The 21,915-nt window shown below is 37.2% G+C and overlaps 1 protein-coding gene across 1 annotated transcript in view; it reads right to left on the minus strand.

Moving 5' to 3' along the window:
• TSC22D1 (TSC22 domain family member 1) overlaps window positions 1-21,889 on the minus strand; it is a 138,527-nt gene extending 116,638 nt beyond the window's left edge. Inside the window, 2 exon segments of the mRNA XM_006083517.3 lie at window positions 18,661-21,026; window positions 21,029-21,889. Coding sequence (XP_006083579.1) covers window positions 18,661-21,026; window positions 21,029-21,556 — 2,894 coding nt within the window. The 5' untranslated portion in view covers window positions 21,557-21,889.
• Between the last annotated feature and the right edge of the window lie 26 nt (window positions 21,890-21,915).

A 21,915-nucleotide genomic window follows, 5' to 3' on the forward strand; every position in this document is an offset into this window, starting at 1 on the left:
CTATTAAATAACTTAAACTGTTATGTCCTTTAAGATAGATCTTTACTGTTAACTACAATTCAAAAGAAAAATCCTAAGTGCTTCTAAAGCTCCAATGTTTATAAATCAGGAAAAAACATAATGAAAATAAAGGAAAGCAGCTCTACTGCAAAAATTTTGAATTAAAAGAATACCTCATGCAATTTCTTATATTAAATAATAAATTCCCTCCTCTATAACAATGAGTAAAAAGATAAGGCAAATCCTGGTTTTCAACTTTATATAAAAGCATTCATATAAATTAGCATTTTCTTGTTCCAATAAGCATACGATGCAAATATAAGCTATAACCATTACAAATTAAAGATCCTAGTCATAAAATATGCTCTTATGACTCAAATGCTTAAAGTGAGTTTTCTACTTAAAAAGTATTATAATGTAATTTGATTAACATTATGCATTAAAAAATAACCTAAATATCAATAGCTTATAGTAAAAGCTGACATTAATGGAACGCTACCATCTGATTTATTGAAATGTTCATGTCATAAAACTGTTATATTCATTTACTCCTCAGAAACTCTATTCCACCTAAGCAAATTTTCCAAATTTAAAGTTCACTCTTTTACAAAAATTTGGAAAATCTAGTTTTCAAAATGTAGTAAGAGAAAATAACTATATTAAAATTGAAAGGATCATCATTAGGAACATTAGTCATTGCACAACTCTGTAACGAAGAACCAATTATGTCTATAGAGCCAAATGCCTGGTAGACTAACGACTGTTTTTTAATAGTTGCCAGTTGCCACCTCTTACTACTGCTTATCAGTGGGCCAGGGCAATCACCAGAATGATTAAGAGTATAAGCTTTGGAATCAAATCACCTAGTGCAGTGGTCGGCAAACTCATTAGTCAACAGAGCCAAATATCAATAGTACAACGATTGAAATTTCTTTTGGGAGCCAAATTTTTTAAACTTAAACTATATAGGTAGGTACACTGTTAATAACTTAATTAGGGTACTCCTAAGGCTTAGGAAGAGCCACACTCAAGGGGCCAAAGAGCTACATGTGGCTCGCGAGCCGCAGTATGCCGACCACGGACCTAGTGGAATACTAGCTCCATCATTTAGTAGTTATGTGACCAAGTTACTTAACAATATTTTACTGATAGTAATATTTCAGCCAATTATATAGTAAAAGAAATTTTAGAATTATCTGTCACGTACTACTCAGCATCCCTTTGGATTTATCATGAATCTTATATAAATTTACCAAAGAAGAGCTAAAGAGGTTGCTAATTCAAATATTATATATCTTAAATAAGCACTAAACATACTTGTTCCTAAAAGAATTGGGATGCAGCAAGGTAATTTATTATTATGGGGTTCAAGAATGGAGACATGAGCCCTAGCCAGTTTGGCACAGTGGAAAGAGCATCAGTCTGCGGACCAAAGGATAACGGGTTCAATTCTGGTCAAGGGCATGTACCTTGGTTTCAGATTCCCATGCAGGAGTCAACCAATCTATATGTTTCTCTCACATCTATGTTTCTCTTTGCCTTTCCCTCTCTCTTTCTCTTCCACTCTCCCTAAAAATCAATGGGAAAAAATATTCTTGGTGAGGATTAACAAACAAACAAAAAAGAATGGAGACAACAAATAAATAAAATACCTAGTTTGGACTTATCACATCTTCTCATGATCTTGATCCACCCTTTCTCCCTGGAACCTTACAACAGGTAAAAATTCCTAATAAAATATAACTGGTTGCACAAACATACAAATCCTGCTATCATTTCAGAGAATAACTGGTAAATAATGTTTGGTAGATCCCCCAAAGAGGAAAATAACACAATGATGATGAAGAAGAGCTTAGGAATCAGCCAAATCAGGAGTACCAACCAAAGATAAGACATGGCTCTATGCTTGACTCTAAAAGAGAAGTTAAGGCAATCTACAGTGATTAAGCCCTTTAAAAGAGAAAGAAAAGGAAAGACCCAGACTATTGATAGCTTATCAGCATCTGAGCAGTGGACAGTACAGAGCTATAGCCAAAACCAGAGATTTTTCTCAATTCACTTCAACCACCCTGAACCAAAGCAAAACTCTTGAAGAAACAAAAATCAAGCAAAAAGATAACTTAAAAAAAAGCTTTTTTTCCCAAAATAAATTTGCTATTATAAGTTTCACTAAATACCATCTTTTAAAAGTAACATTTAAAACATAAGAGTATTTCCTCCATAGGAATAGAACCCTTCATTGCTGAAAATAGCACAACAAAACTGTCTAAAAGGACAAAACTAAGAAAAAATTAATTTAATATTAAGCATAAGCAAAAACTTCCTTATGCAAGGTGGTCTGAGTTATCCATTTCTTTAAAAAGAGATTAAAAACATCTGAAATGCCCTAACCGGTTTGGCTCAGTAGATACAGCGTCGGCCTGCGGACTGAAAGGTCCCAGGTTCGATTCCGGTCAAGGGCATGTATCTTGGTTGTGGGCACATCCCCAGTAGGGGGTGTGCAGGAGGCAGCTGATCAATGTTTCTAACTCTCTATCCCTCTTCCTTCCTCTCTGTAAAAAATCAGTAAAATATATTTAAAAAAAAACACATCTGAAATAAGAGAAATCAGTTTCCCTTGATACAATTATGTGATTTACTGTGTTGAGAAAGATAATTTAAAAAATATATCAAAGAAAATACTGAAGAATATTTATTATAGTAAAATATGTAAATTAGTAATTATCTACAAATTCCTTGTAAAAAATAACTAAGATGTCATTTATTCATCAGTAATTTCACTAAAAATAAAATTACTAATTACTTACATTTTAGCATCTATTAAGGACTTATAATTTACTAAAGTATCCTCAGCAATTTCTATTTGTAGAGAACTTTTATTTATAATATGTTATTAATTTCTTACAGCTGGAAAAATATGAAGCACTTATTTTACAATAGGAAAAAAGCAATATGGAGCAGTAAAGTGATTTGTCAATAGTTATATGATACAGTGGAGTCAGATATGACTAAAAAGATACTCTCTTTATATTTGCCCATAGCTCAACCAATAATACTATCTGGAATTCGTTATGTTCATGCTTCCTTAAAGTAATATACCAAATATAATCTAACACTCAAAAGGTGAACATTCAATACCATATCATGTTTCTGTGTGTGTGTGTTTTAATTTCTAATTCCTATCTTGATGTCAGGCTATAAAACTGATACTTTCCTAATGTTACCTTACATGTCTCAGAATCCTATTTCTTTTCCTTCCCTTCCTTCATCTGCTTTGAGATGATAAAGCTAGCAAATCTAAGGCTTAAAAAGAAAAAAGCCTAAAAAAGGACCAGAAATGCTATGCAAAAATATCCATACACACAAAAAAATTCCACATGACTTTATTTTGTGACAACAATTTCAAGCAGTTTTAGAAGCCTTTACATTCCAGAGCTGTGTTCCAAAGGATTAGGTTACCAGTGCTCAACTTCTGTATAAGTGGAGTGTTACCATATGTGGACTGAGTCCTTACCTCCTTTAGCTTTCCTAATGAGGGCAAGGTCACTGGTTTAAAGCATTAGCTCAGATTGCAACCACAAAGATAATGTGCCTCTATTTCTATCACTGACAGAAGAATTACTGAGTTCTCATTCCCCATATTAAGGAAGCAACTAGACATTCCAAGTAAAGTCACCACTTTCCTAAAACGCAGTAGTGAACAAGCCACTACAGAGCACAAAACCTAAAAGGGGCCTCCATCCCATATCCAACTAAGTCCAGACTTCTCAATCGTGCCTTTAGGCTTTTCAAAGCAAGCCTTATCTTCTATATTCCTATATATAGACACTATCTCCTACCAACTTAGACTATGTCCCAAGTTCTTTTCTATAAGTACTCCCTGTACCTTGAACCTTTTTTATGTGTTTTCTCTACTAAAATGACTTGCTAATCCCCACAGCAATCAAACTCCTCTCAAATGTCACCTTCTCAAAAGCATGTGATCTTTACCTTTTAACACCCAATACTGCTTTATTAGTATCTCTTAAAATTTACCATATCCTACTTTGTCATACTTTTCCCATTTGTTGGATTTCTATCCTGCCGTTCCCTAAAATATTTCAAGCAGCTTACAAAAATAAATATAAATATTAGAAGAGGAAATAAATTATAATTAGGTGAAAAAACTAAAACAAAGGACCAAAAATAATAGAATATATGGAACTTGTTACCTGTTATCTTTTTCTATGTATGTATGCATATTATATATGTACATGTATACACACTCATTTATCCTTGAGTTCAACTGTAGGGTCTCCTTAAGGACAGATAGGTCAAGTGGGTACTAAAATTATCAGGGGGAATCACTTTGTAAATTATGTAAATGTCTCACCACTATGATGTACATCTAAAACTAGTATTGAATGTCAACTGTAATTTATAAACACATTTTTAAAAATTCTTTTTTAAATTAAAAATAAAAGGAGCCCTAACTGGTTTGGCTCAGTGGATAGAGCCTTGGCCTGCGGACTGAAGGGTCCCAGGTTCGATTCCAGTCAAGAGCATGTACCTTGGTTGCGGACATATCCCCAGTGGGGGGTGTGTAGGAGGCAGCTGATTGACGTTTCTCTCTCATCGATGTTTCTAACTCTCTATCCCTCTCCCTTCCTCTCTGTAAAAAATCAATAAAAATATATTTTAAAAAATATAAATAAATAAAAGGATAAAGATAGTGCTGTGCATATAACTATTAAATAAATTACATGCTTTCAAATACCTAGGAGACTTTGGAATCTAAGGGCAATTCAAAATGTGCTTTTAAAAAATTACATTCCTTTATATGTACACATTCTCAAAATTTAAAAATGACAAACACACTGGGAAAAAAAAGGCACCAATATATAAAGAAATGTTTTGTGGTACTTCAATGTCAATAAAATAAACAAATTACTCACTCACATTTAGTGTCATGATAGTATTAATGCTTTTCACATTTTAAATAAATCTATACCATTTCCTTTTTGATAGATACCTAGGAGTGCTCAGGAAAAAAATAATTCGTCTTCTGTCCATTATCTGGAAGAGATTGGCAATAGAATCCAGTTATATGAAAAGGAAGCAGTCAAAGGTGTCTATGACCACTAAATGTAAAGAACCCACCCTAAAATATCAGTTCATATTCACTTGGATTTCTTTTTACTACTATATATATTTGGGGGCACATTTGCTTTGGATTAGATACAGAAAAACCCTATGAAAATATTAAATGGCCAAAAATCCTACCTGAAGTTTAAAACACCTTTAAAACCATAGCTGTAGATAATAGCTTTTCTGGGAAATTAAGTTATATATTTTCTTTCTTAAAATGAGAAGAGAAACACATTGCTTTAAGGAAGAAGCTGGGAAAGTGAATATAGACAGAATTTTTATAAATTGAGAAATTTGCTAAAGAAAGGGTTCCTATACCAAATCATTTTACAGTGGAAATCACTATCCCTCTAATTTACTTCACTCATTAATAACAGAAAAATATAATTTCCTAACTGATCTTTCCTGTTTCTAGGTGTACCCCCACCCCAGTACAAACTACAGATTCCTTTTATACCAATCTTCCTCGAACATCATTTAGTCAACAAGAGTTAAGGGCCAAATCACTGCCCAATTCAATCTTCAGTCATTTCCTATCACTTCCTGAGACAAACTTAGTAAGTACAACTGTTGCTTTACTGATGCCCAGAATGTTTTCCTTACTTCCTCTCATTTGTATTCCTATTCTCCTGCCTGAAACATTCTCCTACAACCCAAAACTTTCAAAACGTCAGTTCAAATAACACTGCTTTCCTGATCAATCAAAGGTCAATTTTATCCTATCTGTGAACTTTGAATGCAATTTCTAATGCCATTTTGGAGACTACAGTTCCAATTCCAATCTAAGAAACATTTTATAGCACTGTGTCTGAGAATTCACTTAGCCTCTCTGAACTTGTTCCTCCATCTATCATATAAACCAAGGGTTGAATGAGATCTCAAGATTTCCAGCTCTAGTTTCTTTTCTTTTTTTTTTTAATATATTTTATTGATTTTTCACAGAGAGGAAGGGAGAGGGATAGAGAGTTAGAAACATCGATGAGAAACATCGATCAGCTGCCTCCTGTACACCCCCTACTGGGGATGTGCCCGAAACCAAGGTACATGCCGCCCTTGACCAGAATCGAACCTGGGACCCTTCAGTCCGCAGGCCAAGGCTCTATCCACTGAGCCAAACCGGTTAGGGCACAGCTCTAGTTTCTTAATTTCATATTTCATGTAGTTTAAAACTGTTATTTTGCATTTGCATAGTCATATAATTTCCCCACATATATGTTGTATGCACTCCCTCTGAGGACAAGAACGTGTCTGATTGAAGCTTTACTAGATTATGATTTACACCTACTCAATATACCCATTTGATAGATCAGTGAAGGGGAGACAGAGAGAATCTATATATATAAAAGCCTAAGCAACCGAATGACTGGTCGACCGGTTGCTGTGACACGCACTGACCACCTGGGGGCAGATGCTCAACGCAGGAGCTGGCCCCTGGTGATCAGTGCACTTCCACAGCAGGAGTGCCGCTCAGCTGACCGACCCGACCTATCCCAGCGGCCCACCAGCCCGAAGGCAGCCACTCACAACCTCAAGTAGTCCTGCAGGTCTAATCTCCGGAGAACGGACCAGGCACCAATGGACCAGTACCTCTGGCATGATCCCAACAGCGCTGCAGGCCTCCTGGAAGTTGTCCTTGGGCACTGCGGCCACTTCCCCTCCCTAGACGCTCCGCAAGGAAGAAATGATATAAGAGCAGCCGCCAGGTGGCTCCCAACAACAGGCGAGAACTCAGCGGGATGGATCCGGATCCTGGGTCAGCAAGGGCGTCCCACCGCCCGCCCAGAAGGCCAATCACATCCCACCCTCCTCAGACCCCCTTGGGACGGGCACCAGACGCAGGGCTCATGGCTGGCACCGCTGCGGCAGCGAGAGCCTCTCCCAATCAGGACTGACTGGGCGCGAGCCCGCAGTGGGGCTGGGATAAGCAGAAGCAGCAGGCAGTGCTGGACTACGAGTTTCGGCCCAATCCCCACAGGCCACGCTGAGGACCCCACCCATGCACAAACTTGTGCACCGGGCCTCTAGTTTAATATAATAGGTACAATAACATATCTGGAAAGAATTGAATCTTACTTCTTGTCTATCAAAACGGCTGTGCCATTTTGTTTATTGATAACAGGATGGCAAAGTATTTGGCAGTATTTATCTCCCTATGTTGGATGTTTGTAGGGTTTTTTCTGCTACATGTCTAAATTCAATTATTCAACAAATATTTCAGAAAATACTATGAACCAAGCACTATCGCATAAAGTAGAAATACAGATGTAAACTAAATGCGTAAGGTCCTTGCTCTCATGGAGTTTATATTCTTGAGTACAAGAACAAGATTAGCATCCCCCCCAAAAATTTCCAAGATAAAAACAATAGCATTTGAGGATATAATGAGATAAGAAATATTTGCAGTTCCTACTGCCTTCCGATGCATTTAAGTTGACGGAGGAAACAAAAGAATACCTTGGTTCTAATCATATGTTACAGAGGCAACAGACCACAAAAGTTGTTAAGATCACAAACTCAGAACTTAAATTCCAGCTTAAGTCCCAGCCCTCGCCCAGTAGCCATGTGACCTTCAATAAATTACTTAATCTCTCTATTCTTCAGTTTCTTACCTGCAAAATGGGGATAAATAATGGTACTTAATAATAAATAAGGTTGACCTGAGAATTAAGTTGATATGTGTAAAGTGAATGTAAGTACTATAATTTCAACTACTCCTACCACTTTTACTACTATTATTACTAAACTGGTGTAGAGTCTGTCTATGAACAAGCTAAAAGCAGTACATAATACATAATAGCAACTCAGTATTTAATTACTGACCAAATAAATGAACCAAATACTCAATTTCTTCCTCTGTGAAAAATGAACAAAAGCATCTTACAAGCTTTTAAGACTGTTAGGACTCAAGAGGACATAATCTATTACAAAATGCTTTGTTAAAACAACCCCCTAAAATCACACAAGAATAAGGTTTTCATTACTATCACCCCTAGACATAATAGCAAAACTGCAATGCTAGACATTATTTCCATTGTACATTTATACCTTCAAAGTATTCCTAACAAGTCCAATATGTTATTTGTCACCATGTGACTAAAGTCTAAGGAAGATACTAAGAAAGCCTAATAACCAAAAAAATTCCTAACAAGTCCATTATGTTGTTTGTTACCATGTGACTATATACTAAGAAAGCCTAATAACCTAAGAAATTAGATAACTAGATGAGCTGGGAGAAAATGAAGTCTCGTAACAATAAGCAATTTTATAATCAGTCCATCTACAATTTACTCAGAAAAATAATACTCGGGCATACACACAAGGTATTAGGAGTTCCAATCTGAGAAGTGAACCGATATACAAAAATAATCTGGGAGACCTGGAAAAATAAGATGTTACCCCATCTGTCCTAAGAAGTTCAGAGTAACTCCTTATGGCTCCAAGGACGAGAAAGAGCAATACCATTCACCATGATCTAAAGTTAATACTCAATAAAAATCAAGCCACAGTACATCTTCTCCCCAGTCAACACAAACATGGTTTTAAGCCAGACCATCAAGTTTAACATTACGTCCACAAAAAGTATAAGAAAACCTTCAGAGACTCTCAGAACTAGCCTCTGAGGATCACTGCACTACCACATCAGATTCTACAGTTTCCCTTCCCTAAAGGCCTCATCTCTTACTCCTATTTAATGCCCATATATAATCAATGATATTTATTGCTAATTCTGATCACTGCCAAACCTTTTTCATGGTTCCTCTGCTTTGACATAATCCAATACTTATTGGTTTAATAACAAGTAACTACGATAATCTAAGTAAAATAGATCAGCTAGGAATTTTAAACAAATAATTAACTCAAAGTTTACTAAAATGTTTAAGAAAGAAAACTCTCTTAACAGACAAAAAGTGTCATTTTATAAGTTAAATGTTTATATTTTCAACAACTGGAACTACACCAAAGGATTTCCAAGGTAGCACTTAGATATTTAAGAATCATTATATGCTAAATAGCTGACCCAATCAAAAGTAGGTAAAGAATACTGATATTCTAATTTTAAAATGGGCTTCTATTTTATTTTGTTTTGTTCAAGCTGGAGAAATTTTATTGGCATAAACATCAGTAAATACAAAACTAGCATAAACCTAAAACAAAATGCTTGTTAAAAGCAGCAATGTCACATTGATTTTTTGGCTCAAAAAGAGCAAAAAGTAATCAATTAATTCTCAATAATCTCTATTAAAGCAAAAAATAGTAGTATCAAACGATCACATATAAAGAACTTATTTACCTTTCAAATATGTCACAACAGTATTTTTAAAACAATAAGTTGCCCTTATGCCAATATTAAAAATATTTTTCATTTATTCATGAATAAATGAGTACCTACTGTCTGTAAGTACCTAGAGTCTGAAATATAGTTTAGCTATATAGTAGCAAACCAAACATCCCCATCCTGAAGCTTAAAATCATCAAGCAGATAATCACGAAAAAACAAAAATTATAAACTATTGGCCTGACCAAGGGACTCAGTTTTTGGAGTGCTGTCTCATACACCAAGAGGTTGCAGGTTCAATTCCCGGTCAGGGCACATACCTAGATTACAGGTTTAATCTCCAGTTGGGGAGAGTATGTGAGGCAATCTATCAATTTCTCTCTCTTACATCAATGTTTCTCTCCCCACCCCTGCCTTTCTCTCTCTCTAAAATCAGTAAAAACATATCCTCGGGTAAGGATTAAGAATTTTTTAATTAAAAAAATTACAAACTAAAATAAACATTGAACAATATTAACAAAAAACCTCAACTTAGATTGGCAGGTTAGAGAAGGCCTCTCAAAAAAGTGACAGTTAAGCTTTAAAAAGGAATAAAGGGGAGGTGACATAGGGGATGTTCAGGTACAGAACAGAATATGCCAAAGCCTAGAAGAAAAAGTAAGAATACATGGCAACTTAAGGAACTGAAGGACAGCAGTGGGAATGCAGCAGAAAGTGAGGGAGAAAATGACACATAAGGCCAGAAGTAAACAAAAACAAAAGGTATTTTCTTAAAAGAAATGGAAGGCTTTAAAGGGGTTTTGGGTAAGTGAGTGATCTGAAAAGATTTCCATTTTAAGAATATCATTTTGACTACAAGATAAAATATTAGAGAAAGGCAACAATGTTTGCAGAATGCTAGTGAGAGGCCTTTACAGAGTGAGAAATATTAAAATGAGGATGACTAAAGGAGAAAATTTGAGAAGTTAGGTAGTTTGTGATCTGTTGAGATTGAAGCCTACAAGAATGCAAGTAGAGATATCATAAAGGCAGACATCTATCAATCAGTCAAAGCTAAGAGGAGAAGTGTGGGCTAGTGATATGCATTCAGGAGTTGATAGCATACAGACTGTATTTATAGCCATAGAACAGATGATTGATTACCTGGGTAAAGGTAGTGGGAAGAGGACTCAGAAACCCAAAGAAGCTCCAGCACTGCGAGTCTGATAGAGGAAGTAAATCTGAAAGACACTGAAAAGAAATGGCCAGAAGTGTGGGAAGGAACTAAGAAGGATATCATGGAAAGCAAGAGAGTTTCAGGAAGGAAATAAAACAAAGGTCAATTTGGCCTAATGTCACCAAAAAGTCAAGATTTCCAGGTCAAACTGACTTGTAACAACAACAACAAAAAATACAAGGGAGTGTAGGGGAGTGGGAAGAGACACAGACAGATGAGGAGGAGGAGGACATTTTTATATATGTGACCTAGAAAAAAATTATTATAAAATCTAAAACTCATAAATATTTCTTCAAAATAATGTAAACAGCCCTGGTAGGTGTGCCTCTGTCGGTTTGGTTTCCTCTGTGCACCGAAAGGTTGCTGGTTGGATTCCCAGTCAGGGCACATGCCTGGTTTACGGGCTCGATGATCCCCCAACCGCCTCCTCCATCCCCCAAAGTAGGGTCTGCAGGAGGCAGCTGATCTATTTCCCTCTCACATCCGTGTTTCTTTCTTTCTCTCTCTCTATCTCCCTTCCTCTCTCTAAAAATCAATTTAAAAAACGTTTTTTTAAATAATAAAAATAAACTAATGTAAACATGCCTTAAATTTTTTCCCTCATGTAATCTTTCAATAAGCCATTAAAGCATATTCTTGCCATGACATAGTCAACCCTAACAACACAGTGACATGAAAAAAACCACTAGGATGCTAATATTGCAAGATCAGAACAGATCATGCTTTGCAGTTTCATATTTTTAAATCAAACTTTCTAAACAAGAAATAAATATAGTTGTTTTGCAATTCTGAAGCCAATATTACAAAGACTGAATTCAAATTATTAGAAAATTAAAATGATTTTCCTGAAAATATAATTCTCATATAACTTTCAAAAGATATAAAATTTAACATTAATTCATTTAACGTTTGAATTTCTATTGCATCCAGGTACACCACTGTGATGACTTTACCCACTTTTTTCTTGCCAAGAGCTCACAGGTAAATGTTGGTATGGTCTATAACAATTTCCATTACTTGTATTAATACACACATCAATGAAGCCTCCCTTTTTTCATGTTTTCAGCCACTCTATTTTTTATGGGCATCAGCATTACCTCTTCTTGTCGTTCTGAGTAGTAGAATCAGCACTAGATTTTGATTTTAAAAAATGGCTTTTTATCCTAGCTCTGCTTTACTGCTATGTGTGGAACCTCAGACAACTCCCTTGACCTCTCTAATAAACAAAATAAGCTTCAGTTTATTCACCAGTAAAATAGAAAAAAATTTAATTCATAAGGCTGTTGAGATGGTTAAATGTGACAATAAATATTAACTGAATCTAATTCTAACATTTTAATCACTTCTATGAATTGAAGTGTTATTCTTATTTCTGTTAGATATAAGCAAAGCAATTCCACTCTTAAAATTTACATTATAAATTTTATAGATCAAATCTTGGAGCAAATCCTTTATTAAAATTCACAAAGTTCTTATATTTAATAATGTAGTATTCCACTGTTAAGATAGGTGTGAATAGTAAACACACACGTATTTTTACACTACTTTCCTAAAATCTCACAAAAGTGACAAAAGGGATATTTTTTTAAGATATAAAGATACAAGGTCACAAAAACTAAGAAAACAATAGCAACAAAAATTTGAAAGCTGGAAAACAGATGGCTGAGTGACAAATGACTTAGCAAAACACTAGGAAATCAAATCTCTAGCAAATAGTGGAGAAAACCAAGAATAAACCCAATTTAAACTGTAAAATCCCCAAAGGCTCAGGAATTGGCAATACCACATAACATCTAATGTGAGATAAGAGAGAGAGAGGGTGCTAAAATAAGGACGATGGTTTAAGTCTCTTTAAGCAGCAAGCCCCACAGATCCCAAATGCCCCTCTCCAACCCAAACAAAAAAAATGAAAATACATTCTCTGGAGAATATGAAACACAAGATCCCAAGATTGAGGAAATCAGGCACAGGAGTAGGCAGGAGAACATACTGAAAACAGAGTGGAGACACATTTATGAGGATGCTAAGACTCCTCAAGACTCTTTACCCCATTCTCCTCTCCTCTTCCCTCAAAATGTAGGTAAGGCCTTCCTTCATGCAAGAAATCAAGAGCCTTCTATAGGGAATCTAACCTACTAGGAGGAAAGACCTGAAGACACTGATATCAAAAGTCTTCCAACCAAACAACCCAGCCTGGTTTACTACACAGTGAAGTTAAAAAAGACTTTCTAATCAGTGTTTTATTCCCCTACTCTTACACAAACCACCTAAGGAAAGGCTATAACTTGAAAAATAAAGACCAAAACAAATAAAAACCAAAAAAAAAAAAAAAAAAAGCAGAAAGAAAACTGGAGGATACATCACACAGGGAGAAAAAAATCCTAACAAAAGACACCTATCATTTATATATTCATTATATTAGAAAAAGTACTATCGTTTTTATAACAGGATACTATTTAAAAAGAACAAAAACAAAAGCTCTTGGAAATTAAATATATAATAGATGAAAACTCAATAGAAGTAGAGCAAAAAAAAAAAGGAGATGAAAATAGGAAAGAAAATTTGAAGACTGGTCAAGAAGGTCCATTATCCCAATAAGAGGAGTTTGAGAAAGGAAAAAAGAAGGGGGGGAGGGAAAAAATGGAAAGAATCATTCAACCTCATTCAAGAAAATAATCCCAGGATTAAAAAGATGCTTCCATACTGAAAGGTCAGGTCAAGTACTCAGCACCATGGGTGAAGAGACCCACACTAGAACATTCTCATTGTAACATTTCCGAACTCTGGAAACAAGTACAATCCTTAGAGCTTTCAGAGATTTCAATAATGAGAGAGGAAGGAAGGAGAGAAACAAGGGGGGAAAAAGAAAAGAAAAACAAAACACATACACCAGTGATGGCGAACCTTTTGAGCTCGGCGTGTCAGCATTTTGAAAAACCCTAACTTAATTCTGGTGCCGTGTCACATATAGAAATTTTTTGATCTTTGCAACCATAGTAAAACAAAGATTTATATTTTTGATATTTATTTTATATATTTAAATGCCATTTAACGAAGAAAAATCAACCCAAAAAATGAGTTCGCGTGTCAGAGGTTCGCCATCACTGACATACACACAGGTCACACACTATATAGAAGGAATCAAAATGGCTTCAAACTCCTCAAAAGCAATTTGGAAGCTAAATATCAACGGAACAAAATTATAAAATAACACAATTTCCCATCTGGTATTCTTTACCTAACCAAAGAATCAAATAAGTGTTAGAGTAAACTAAAGCGATTTTAAAACATGAAGTAAACCAAAAATAAACATGACATGGGTCACTGGAAAAATAGAGATCCAACCACAGAAGAAAATGAAGAGAATCCCACGATAAAAGTTGGGTACCAAGTCTAGAGGGTGATCAGTCCATAACGGAGGTCAGAGGGATTTGAGAGACTTCCTCAGGAAGGTAAAACTGATAACAACACCTGATATGTCCGAACATCTTGAAAGACATCTGATGGAAAGTTGAACTAGTCATAACTATTGATATACAGATATGTAACTAAGAATTCCTTATCAACTCTTTAGTCTCCTACACTTAAGTACAAGCAGACAACCAAGAATTACTGGACACCTAATAAAAGGCTCTATCATAAAAGGTGAAGCCCAAAACATACAAAAATGGGCAAAAGGCACTTGAAGGAAACAGATTATGCTGATACAGGAAAACTTGGTGGTGAGGGGAGGGGGGAAAGACTCACAAACAGTTCTATATGCTAAAGAGTATATAGAAATATATATACTACATATACTAGTATACTATATTTATTAGACAGCTGGGGTGGGATGAAAGAAGGCAGGCAAGTTCAGGACATTGTACAGGATAGGAAAAGTAATCATGTTTTACAAGAATACTGAATAATCAACAGTGATATAATATCATAACTATTAAGAGGAAGGAATACTGCTAAGTACATGATGACAACAAAGTTAAATCTTCATTTTCTACCCAAGAAGCTAATAAGACCAAAAACAAAAGAACTATTTTATTTAACACACTAGAGGCCCGGTGCACGAAATTCATGCACGGATAGGGTCCCTAGGCCTGGCCTGTGATGAGGGCCAATCATGTTCCCCACCCCCGCCACCTCCCTACCTCCTCCTTCTCTGGCTCCCTCAGCACCCTGCCGCTGGTTGCCTGCCATGTTCCGCGCCACCCCCTGGTGGTCAGCGCACATCATAGCGAGCGACTGAACTCCCATTCTCCTGGTCAAACTCCCTAGGGGACACTGCATATTAGCCTTTTATATATATAGATTATATATATAGATACTTATGTAGGGCATATGAGTTAGACAGAGTTCTAAGGGCTTTCCAAATTCCTTTAATTCTTATAACAAACCTACGAATTAGGTACAACTAATCCCTATTTTTTAAAATGAGTAAATTGAGACACAGAGTTTAAGTAGTCCAACATTACATAAAACTAGTAATTGACAAACCTAAGCAGTCTAATTCCAGAGTCCATGCTTGTAACCAATACAAGTTATTTGGAGACTACAAGGTATTATCACAATAATAACTTATAAAAGGTGAAAGTGATTGCTTCTGGAAAAGGGAAAATGGAAAGGAAGGGGGCAGGAAGTTTTTGTTTTGATAACCATGTAAATTATTTGACTCTTTGTGTAGGTACACCCTAAATAAAATTAAAACTTGTAATTTAGTATTTCACAGTTAATGTATTTAGCTGATGCTACCATCCTCAAAAATAGGCAAAATGAATATAACTCTTATTTTATAGGTAATTCTCATTTCTCTTTAATAAATATTTGAGGGCCTACCGTATAACAGGCACTATATTTATAAGGTCAGTATCAATTCACCTCAATGAATGGTAAGGTAAAAGAGGTACAAAAAGCAAATCTTATTCATTTCTTTGTGTTAAAAAGGTAAGTTCATGATATGATCCTGCATCTCTGACATATGACAGAATAAAATTTAAATCATGATAGAAAAGGCATAGAAAGGTCTGCTCATTAATTAATTCAAAAAATATTTAGTTCTTGCCCTTGAGGAACTCAGTCTTATGGGAAAGATGAGTAAACATAAATTGAATGTGTGTAGTGCCTATACAGAAAAACACCAAAAAGTGCTAAGGAAACAACATTCCTTGGGTGAAGAGAATGCTTCAGAGGGAACATCTGAGCTGTCTTGAAGAATGAATAGAAGTTTGAATAATTTCACATTAAGAGACTGTACTAATAATCAGAAAACACAAAAAATTATATATCAGTGTCAAATACCTCTATCTTTCCCTGTGTTAAAAAGGTAAGTTCATGCTAAAGACTAAAATAAGAAATTAAGACCTTTTAATGAGAATGACTTTTTAAAAACAAGATATGTAATCTTACTGTCTGATCCATGTTTCTAATGTTTATAGTCTCTCCTAGAGACCAAAAAGCATTTCCACATGTCTAATAAACATTTTAAAATTTAAAGTATTAAGAGTGTTATTTCAAAAGATTACTACAGAATAACTACCCTTGATTTATCCTACATCCAAAAGTTTAACATGTTTTTAAGTCATAATATTTAAATTATAATGTACCCCTTTCTCCCATGACAGACAAACAGGTGACCAAGCCCTGAATATGCAAGTGACAGAAACTAATGAGAAGAAAAGAGAAAAGCATTTTTTAAATCATTATCACTTTTTTCTCTTGTAGATATTCTCAAATTTCCTTCCAAGCGCAATTTAAATAAAACATTTTTTCCCAACTATAGTGACAAAAGAAATAATCTGTAGCCAAATACAATAAAGAAAATAATATATATATTTAACCTTTCTGACCTTTAGAGTATTTTAGGGATGAAAAATTTTTCAGAATTTAAAAAATAACTTTGAAACAAAAATGTTCCAGATTTGATGACTTTACTTTGATGTTAACTTAACAAAAGCTCAAATATGTAGTAAAATCAAAACAGTCAACTCAAGTTACAAAATTTACCTTAGCAATATTTAAGTGACCAATATTTAATCAGATTTTTCAGTCTTTCTTTATGTCCCTTTAATTCTAAACCTTTCTGTACATAATTTGTGCCTAATTAGTCTTTATCCAGTTACTATATGGAAAAATTAATTTTATACTAATACCTTAAACTGGGACTCTATCCCTACAGTTAAAAACCTAGTTGAAGGTAGCAAAAATCTGACTTTAATTGTCTGGAACAACAATTTGTAGGAAGCTCTATCATGCCTAACCACCAGGAGGAAAAAAGGGGAAAGTCATGCCAGGAGACCACAAATGCTAATTAACAAAAATCATGGCAGGTTTGAATTCAAAATGTGTGGTTTTCACTTATATATTTCACGGGTCTTCCATTTCTCTAAATTTACCACCCATATAATACAGCTATTTTTATAGGGACTTCACCCTTTAGATTTAGGAAACATTAATATTTGGGGCAAATAATTATTTAAAATTATAGGTGAATATTAGCAATTACAAATGAGTATTAGCATATGATAAAACTAAAAGTTTAACAATAACTATAATAGGCTATTAAGAAAACTACCTCCTATAAAAGATCTACCTTTTAAAGTACAGTTTTGTATATGGTACAGAATACACATTTGGTTAGATAACAATATTCTAATTATATGGCTATTAGAAAAATAATAAAAATCTTGAAAATAAGATTTTAAATTACTTCAGTAAACCATGCCTTTACCTTCTTTTAAGTACTAAAATATCATGAAAACCTTACTGAAACACTTGGTCTTTTTCTAAAACTGCAATCTTTTGAAATATGCCCAATTCTTCCAAAGTGAAAACCCCAAATAAACATTTAGGATATAAATGGTCCAATTGGTTTGATGAAAATTCAATCACAAAAACCTCCGACTAAAACTAAAATAATTAAATATCTTTCAAGCTTACAGCTCCACAGTGAAAATGTATAGCCTTTGTCGTAACTCCTTTGATATTATTTTATCAAGATTAGTCAGACTGGCAAATCTGTGAAAACATTTCTTTAAAGTCAACTTAGTTTACAGCAATTAGAATCATGAGAGATTTCACAACTTTTCTGGCTATTGGGCTTTAAAGACATAATTTAATTCAATAAGTGTGATTAGCACATTAGTTCCAATTCAATTAAGAAAACACTAGTTTAATAATATATCTTAGGCTTTATGGGGGTTTTTTATAAGGGAAGAAGGGACCAGGTGGAGTAGATTAGCAAAACAAAGTCTTATTCTCATGTCTCTATAAATTCAACCCCCCAAGACTTACTTTCTTTACTCTTAAAATGGCTACCACCTTGATCTATTATGCAAAAGCAAAAATGTACAGCATACGACCATCAAAAAGAAATCTGGTTCTTTTGACAGTGTATGCCCTCCTCCCGCACCAAAAAAAAACTTTTGAAGATTCCCATTCCTCCTTCACTGTTCAGACAAAATGAGCATTAAATAAGTACACAAAGTTCGTTAATTACAGTATGAAAGCAATCTATATAACCCAGATCAAGCCATCTTTCCTATAATGTCTGACTAGGAAAAGCAGGTAACAGTATCTTTCACAGACTACAATAAACACAGTAGAACTGAAAAGGATTGTCCAGTCTAGTAAGGGAGGAACAAATGTGGGAACCACACCCCTCCCAAGAGAAGATGGTAAGGATTTTAGTAATTCAAAAGAATAGATTAATTGTTATATGGGTTAGCAAGTTAAGTTTCTGTTCAAAATTAATCTTTAAAAAAGCATTTTATAAATAACAAAACCACTTAGTGCTCCCAAACCTATTCTTAATGCTCAGTAACTATTCTTTCAAATGTTTACATATTACTTACACCATTTCCTATCCACTCTGAAACCATTCCATAACACTCCTGCTCTAGAAAACATCACAAAGATGAATTTTCACATACAAAAGTGAAAAAATATATAATGCTTTAGACTAATTAGTGCATATATATATATTTATATACACATAGCTACTAAATAAACTCTGAATCTGTTGAATGTCTGCAGAAATAGGGCATGATCTTACCTCTCATCCTCTCCATCCACCAGGGGTGTCGTCAGCGGTAGCACCTTCAACGGGAAAAGAGAAGCAGAGGCTGCTAGGCTGCTGCTACTCCCATCTGAAACTGCTGACATTCCCCCACTGTCACCACTGATAGTCTGAGGTAAGCCAACTAAAGAGGGTTCCGCTGGGCGCCTGGCATCTTCAATTTGGCTTCCAATTGCCTGAGCTAATGATTGTGCAGAGAACTGAGAACTTAGTGATATCTGTTGTGCCAAAGGCAAATTTATATTAGTTGCTATCAAGGGAGGTTGACTAACACTTTGAACCACACTACCATTTTGAGTGGCAGGGGTTTGTGCTATATTCTGTGGTGGAACCAAGTTTGTTGGAACAGAAGGCATTGCAGAAGGACCAGCTGAACTAACCTGATTTGTAACAGAAATACTACTAGCAGAGGGTACAGGACTAACTGCAGGCAACTGCTGTGAGACAACTCCTTGAGCTACTGATTCTACTCCTTGTGGCTGGGGAGGCACAGTTAACAATGTACTTTGGGGTGCAATGACCAATTGTTGAGGAAGGCTTGAAGCACTAGTTTGAATTCCCTGATGAATAACCGCAGTTTGAGCAGGTGGAATTATTTGTGAAGATGGAGGAGCACCTTGCTGAACAACTGAAGGTGTGACTTGGGAAGAGACCTGCTGCATTGCAGTGGGTACATTTGCTTGTTGAACAATATTTGCAACTTGACTGCCAGTAGGTACAGCAGATACTGCTGTTTGAACCTGGCCAACAGGCTGGCCAGATGCCCCTGCAGGTTGTGCTTGGACTGCTGGGGGCTGCACTGGCAACTGGATACTCTGTGGCTGAACCATAGGAATCAACGTGGTTCCTCCTCCCACTCCTGCAGAACTGGGCTGACCAGAGGGCACTGCTGTTTGAAGAATCGGCTGCTGCTGTACATACTCCGAAGTAGGAATTTGAGTCACTGGTTTACCATGACCTGGGGCCATCTGTGTGGAAACAATCGATTGTTGTCCATATTGTAACTGCTGGGGTGGTGCCCCTGGAAGGGGAGCTTGCACAGGAGGAGCCGTCTGAGAATATGGCAGTTGGGGTTGAGCCAAACTAGAAATGGAAGGCTGCTGACCTAAAGCTGAAGTTACCCCAACAACATTAACAGGTGATGGTTGGACACCAGTTGCAGCATTGATAGTGGCTTGTAGAGGTACTGGTTGAACACCTTGCTTTTGTTGATAGCTCAGTTCTTGAGGCTGTAATTGTACTTGTGAGATCTGTGACTGAGAAACAGTCTGTGACATACTAACTGCCGGAACACTCTGTGGACCAGTGCTACTGAAATCCATCTGCTGAAGGGCCACACCTTGAAGAGCTGGTTGTGGCTGCTGCTGCTGCTGCTGCACCACCACAGTAGGGGCTCCCATCTCTCCACTTCCCACACTCTCTGTGTAGTGACTCAGTGTGCTGACACTACTGCTCACGGAACTCCCACTAGTGCTCTCCCTCTCAGAAGTCACTTCTATTGGGTTTTGTTTTACAGTTTCCACCACTTTATTTATAACCACACCTTCTGTAACAGGTACAGCATTTTCTTTCTCATAGAACTCAGTGCAAGTCCATCTACCTTTCTTAAAGGGTTCAGAACTAGCATCTAACTTCACAACTCTGAACCTTGAAGTGTTAACTGTTGGTTGTTGCTGCTGACTTGAAATTGATCCCACAGTCATCCCTGCAGCTGCATTAGGGACACTGTTAACAACAGCCGAGGAAGAAATAGTACCATTGCCCATGCCACTTAAGATATTCACATTAACACTGCTGTTAACTCCAGGCCCAACACTCCCGCTAGCAGCACTAGGAATATTGCTTGTATTTATATTAGCATTATCAAGCACGCTGCTTGTCACATTAGGATTAAAACTATCCACAGCAGTAATGTTAACATTATTCACTGCATTAGTGCCAGCAACAGAATTTATACCTATACTGCCGGTAGTACTGGGAGCCTGGATATTAGTCATTACGGATGCAGGTGAGCCACCCGATGATACAGCAGAAGTTGGTGCAGCTGGTATAACACTGTCAGAGCTCCCAGCTGTAGAGAGTTTTCTGGAGAGTGGGCTTGAGGGTGGCCCTCCAGGAATGGATGTACTGGCCACACCTGCATGGGAAGGATGGTGGTGCCCATGGTGGAGGTGGTGCCCATGATGAACGTGATGGTGGTGATGGAGGTGATGTGGATGAGCATTCCCGTTGATCACAACATTTTGTTGTGGAAGGTGAGGCAAATGAGGCTGAGGAAGGTGGGGCTGGTTGGGAGAGACTGCCCCAGGTGTCTCAGCTTCCTGGAAGTTATTTAGTGTCTCTTTAGTGTCTCTTCTGAGGAGCTACGTTCAGGTTCTCCTAAGTCAGTAGCCCTGGAAAGGGACACATCAAGGATCTCGGAAGACGACAGATCTTCCGTGTGAGACTCATCCAAATCGTCATAGCTCTCAGTGTCCTCCGCTATACTGTTGTTAGAGCTGATGCTGGCAGAGATCTGAGCCGGGGTCACGCTAGTGATCTGGAAGCCACTTTTCTTTTTCATCTGAGTTCCGCCTGGTGCAAGAGGCTGTGTCTGTAGCTGAGCCTGCGAAAGGAGGTTCAGGCTTTGTGGAGGCGGAGGCTGTGGTCCCAACGCACAAGATGCGGCAGGAGGTGGCGGCTGGAGCAGCGACGGGGGCGGAAAATCCTCGGAAGATGTGGCATGACTACCAACGCCGGTACCTGCTGCATTGAGGGCAGAGGCGCTGCCGCTGCCGCTGCCCCTTCTAGGGAACATTGCCGGGTGCGCCATCTTCCTAGCACTCATGTCTGCAGCGGCCGCGGCGGCGGCGGACTCAGGCGGCTGATGCATTGTGTCGGGTACGGGGGGCGGAGGAGGCGAGTGCAATTTCCTTCTGCACGGTAATCTTTGTATTCAAGACGCCGGGAAGGAAAGCGGGCCCGACGCTCCGCCCGGCGTGATCCCTCCTTCTCCTCCTCCTCCTCCTCCTCCGCCGCAGGCGCCGGCCGCTCCTGCCTTCGAGGGCGAGCTTCGGGAAGGGAGGATGAACGAGGGTGAACAGGGCGGGCGGGGACCCGAAGGGGGCACCCCCTCAGTCCTTCACCATTCAATTTCCCCTCTAGCCTCACACCCCCCTTTATATTCCGCCTCACGTGGGGTGCGGGGACAGGAGGGAGGGGGAGAACAGGGGCGGGGGAGACAGGAGAGGG

The sequence above is a fragment of the Myotis lucifugus genome, unplaced genomic scaffold (genome assembly GCF_000147115.1).
Source record: "Myotis lucifugus unplaced genomic scaffold, Myoluc2.0 scaffold_7, whole genome shotgun sequence".
Taxonomy (NCBI): domain Eukaryota; kingdom Metazoa; phylum Chordata; class Mammalia; order Chiroptera; family Vespertilionidae; genus Myotis; species Myotis lucifugus.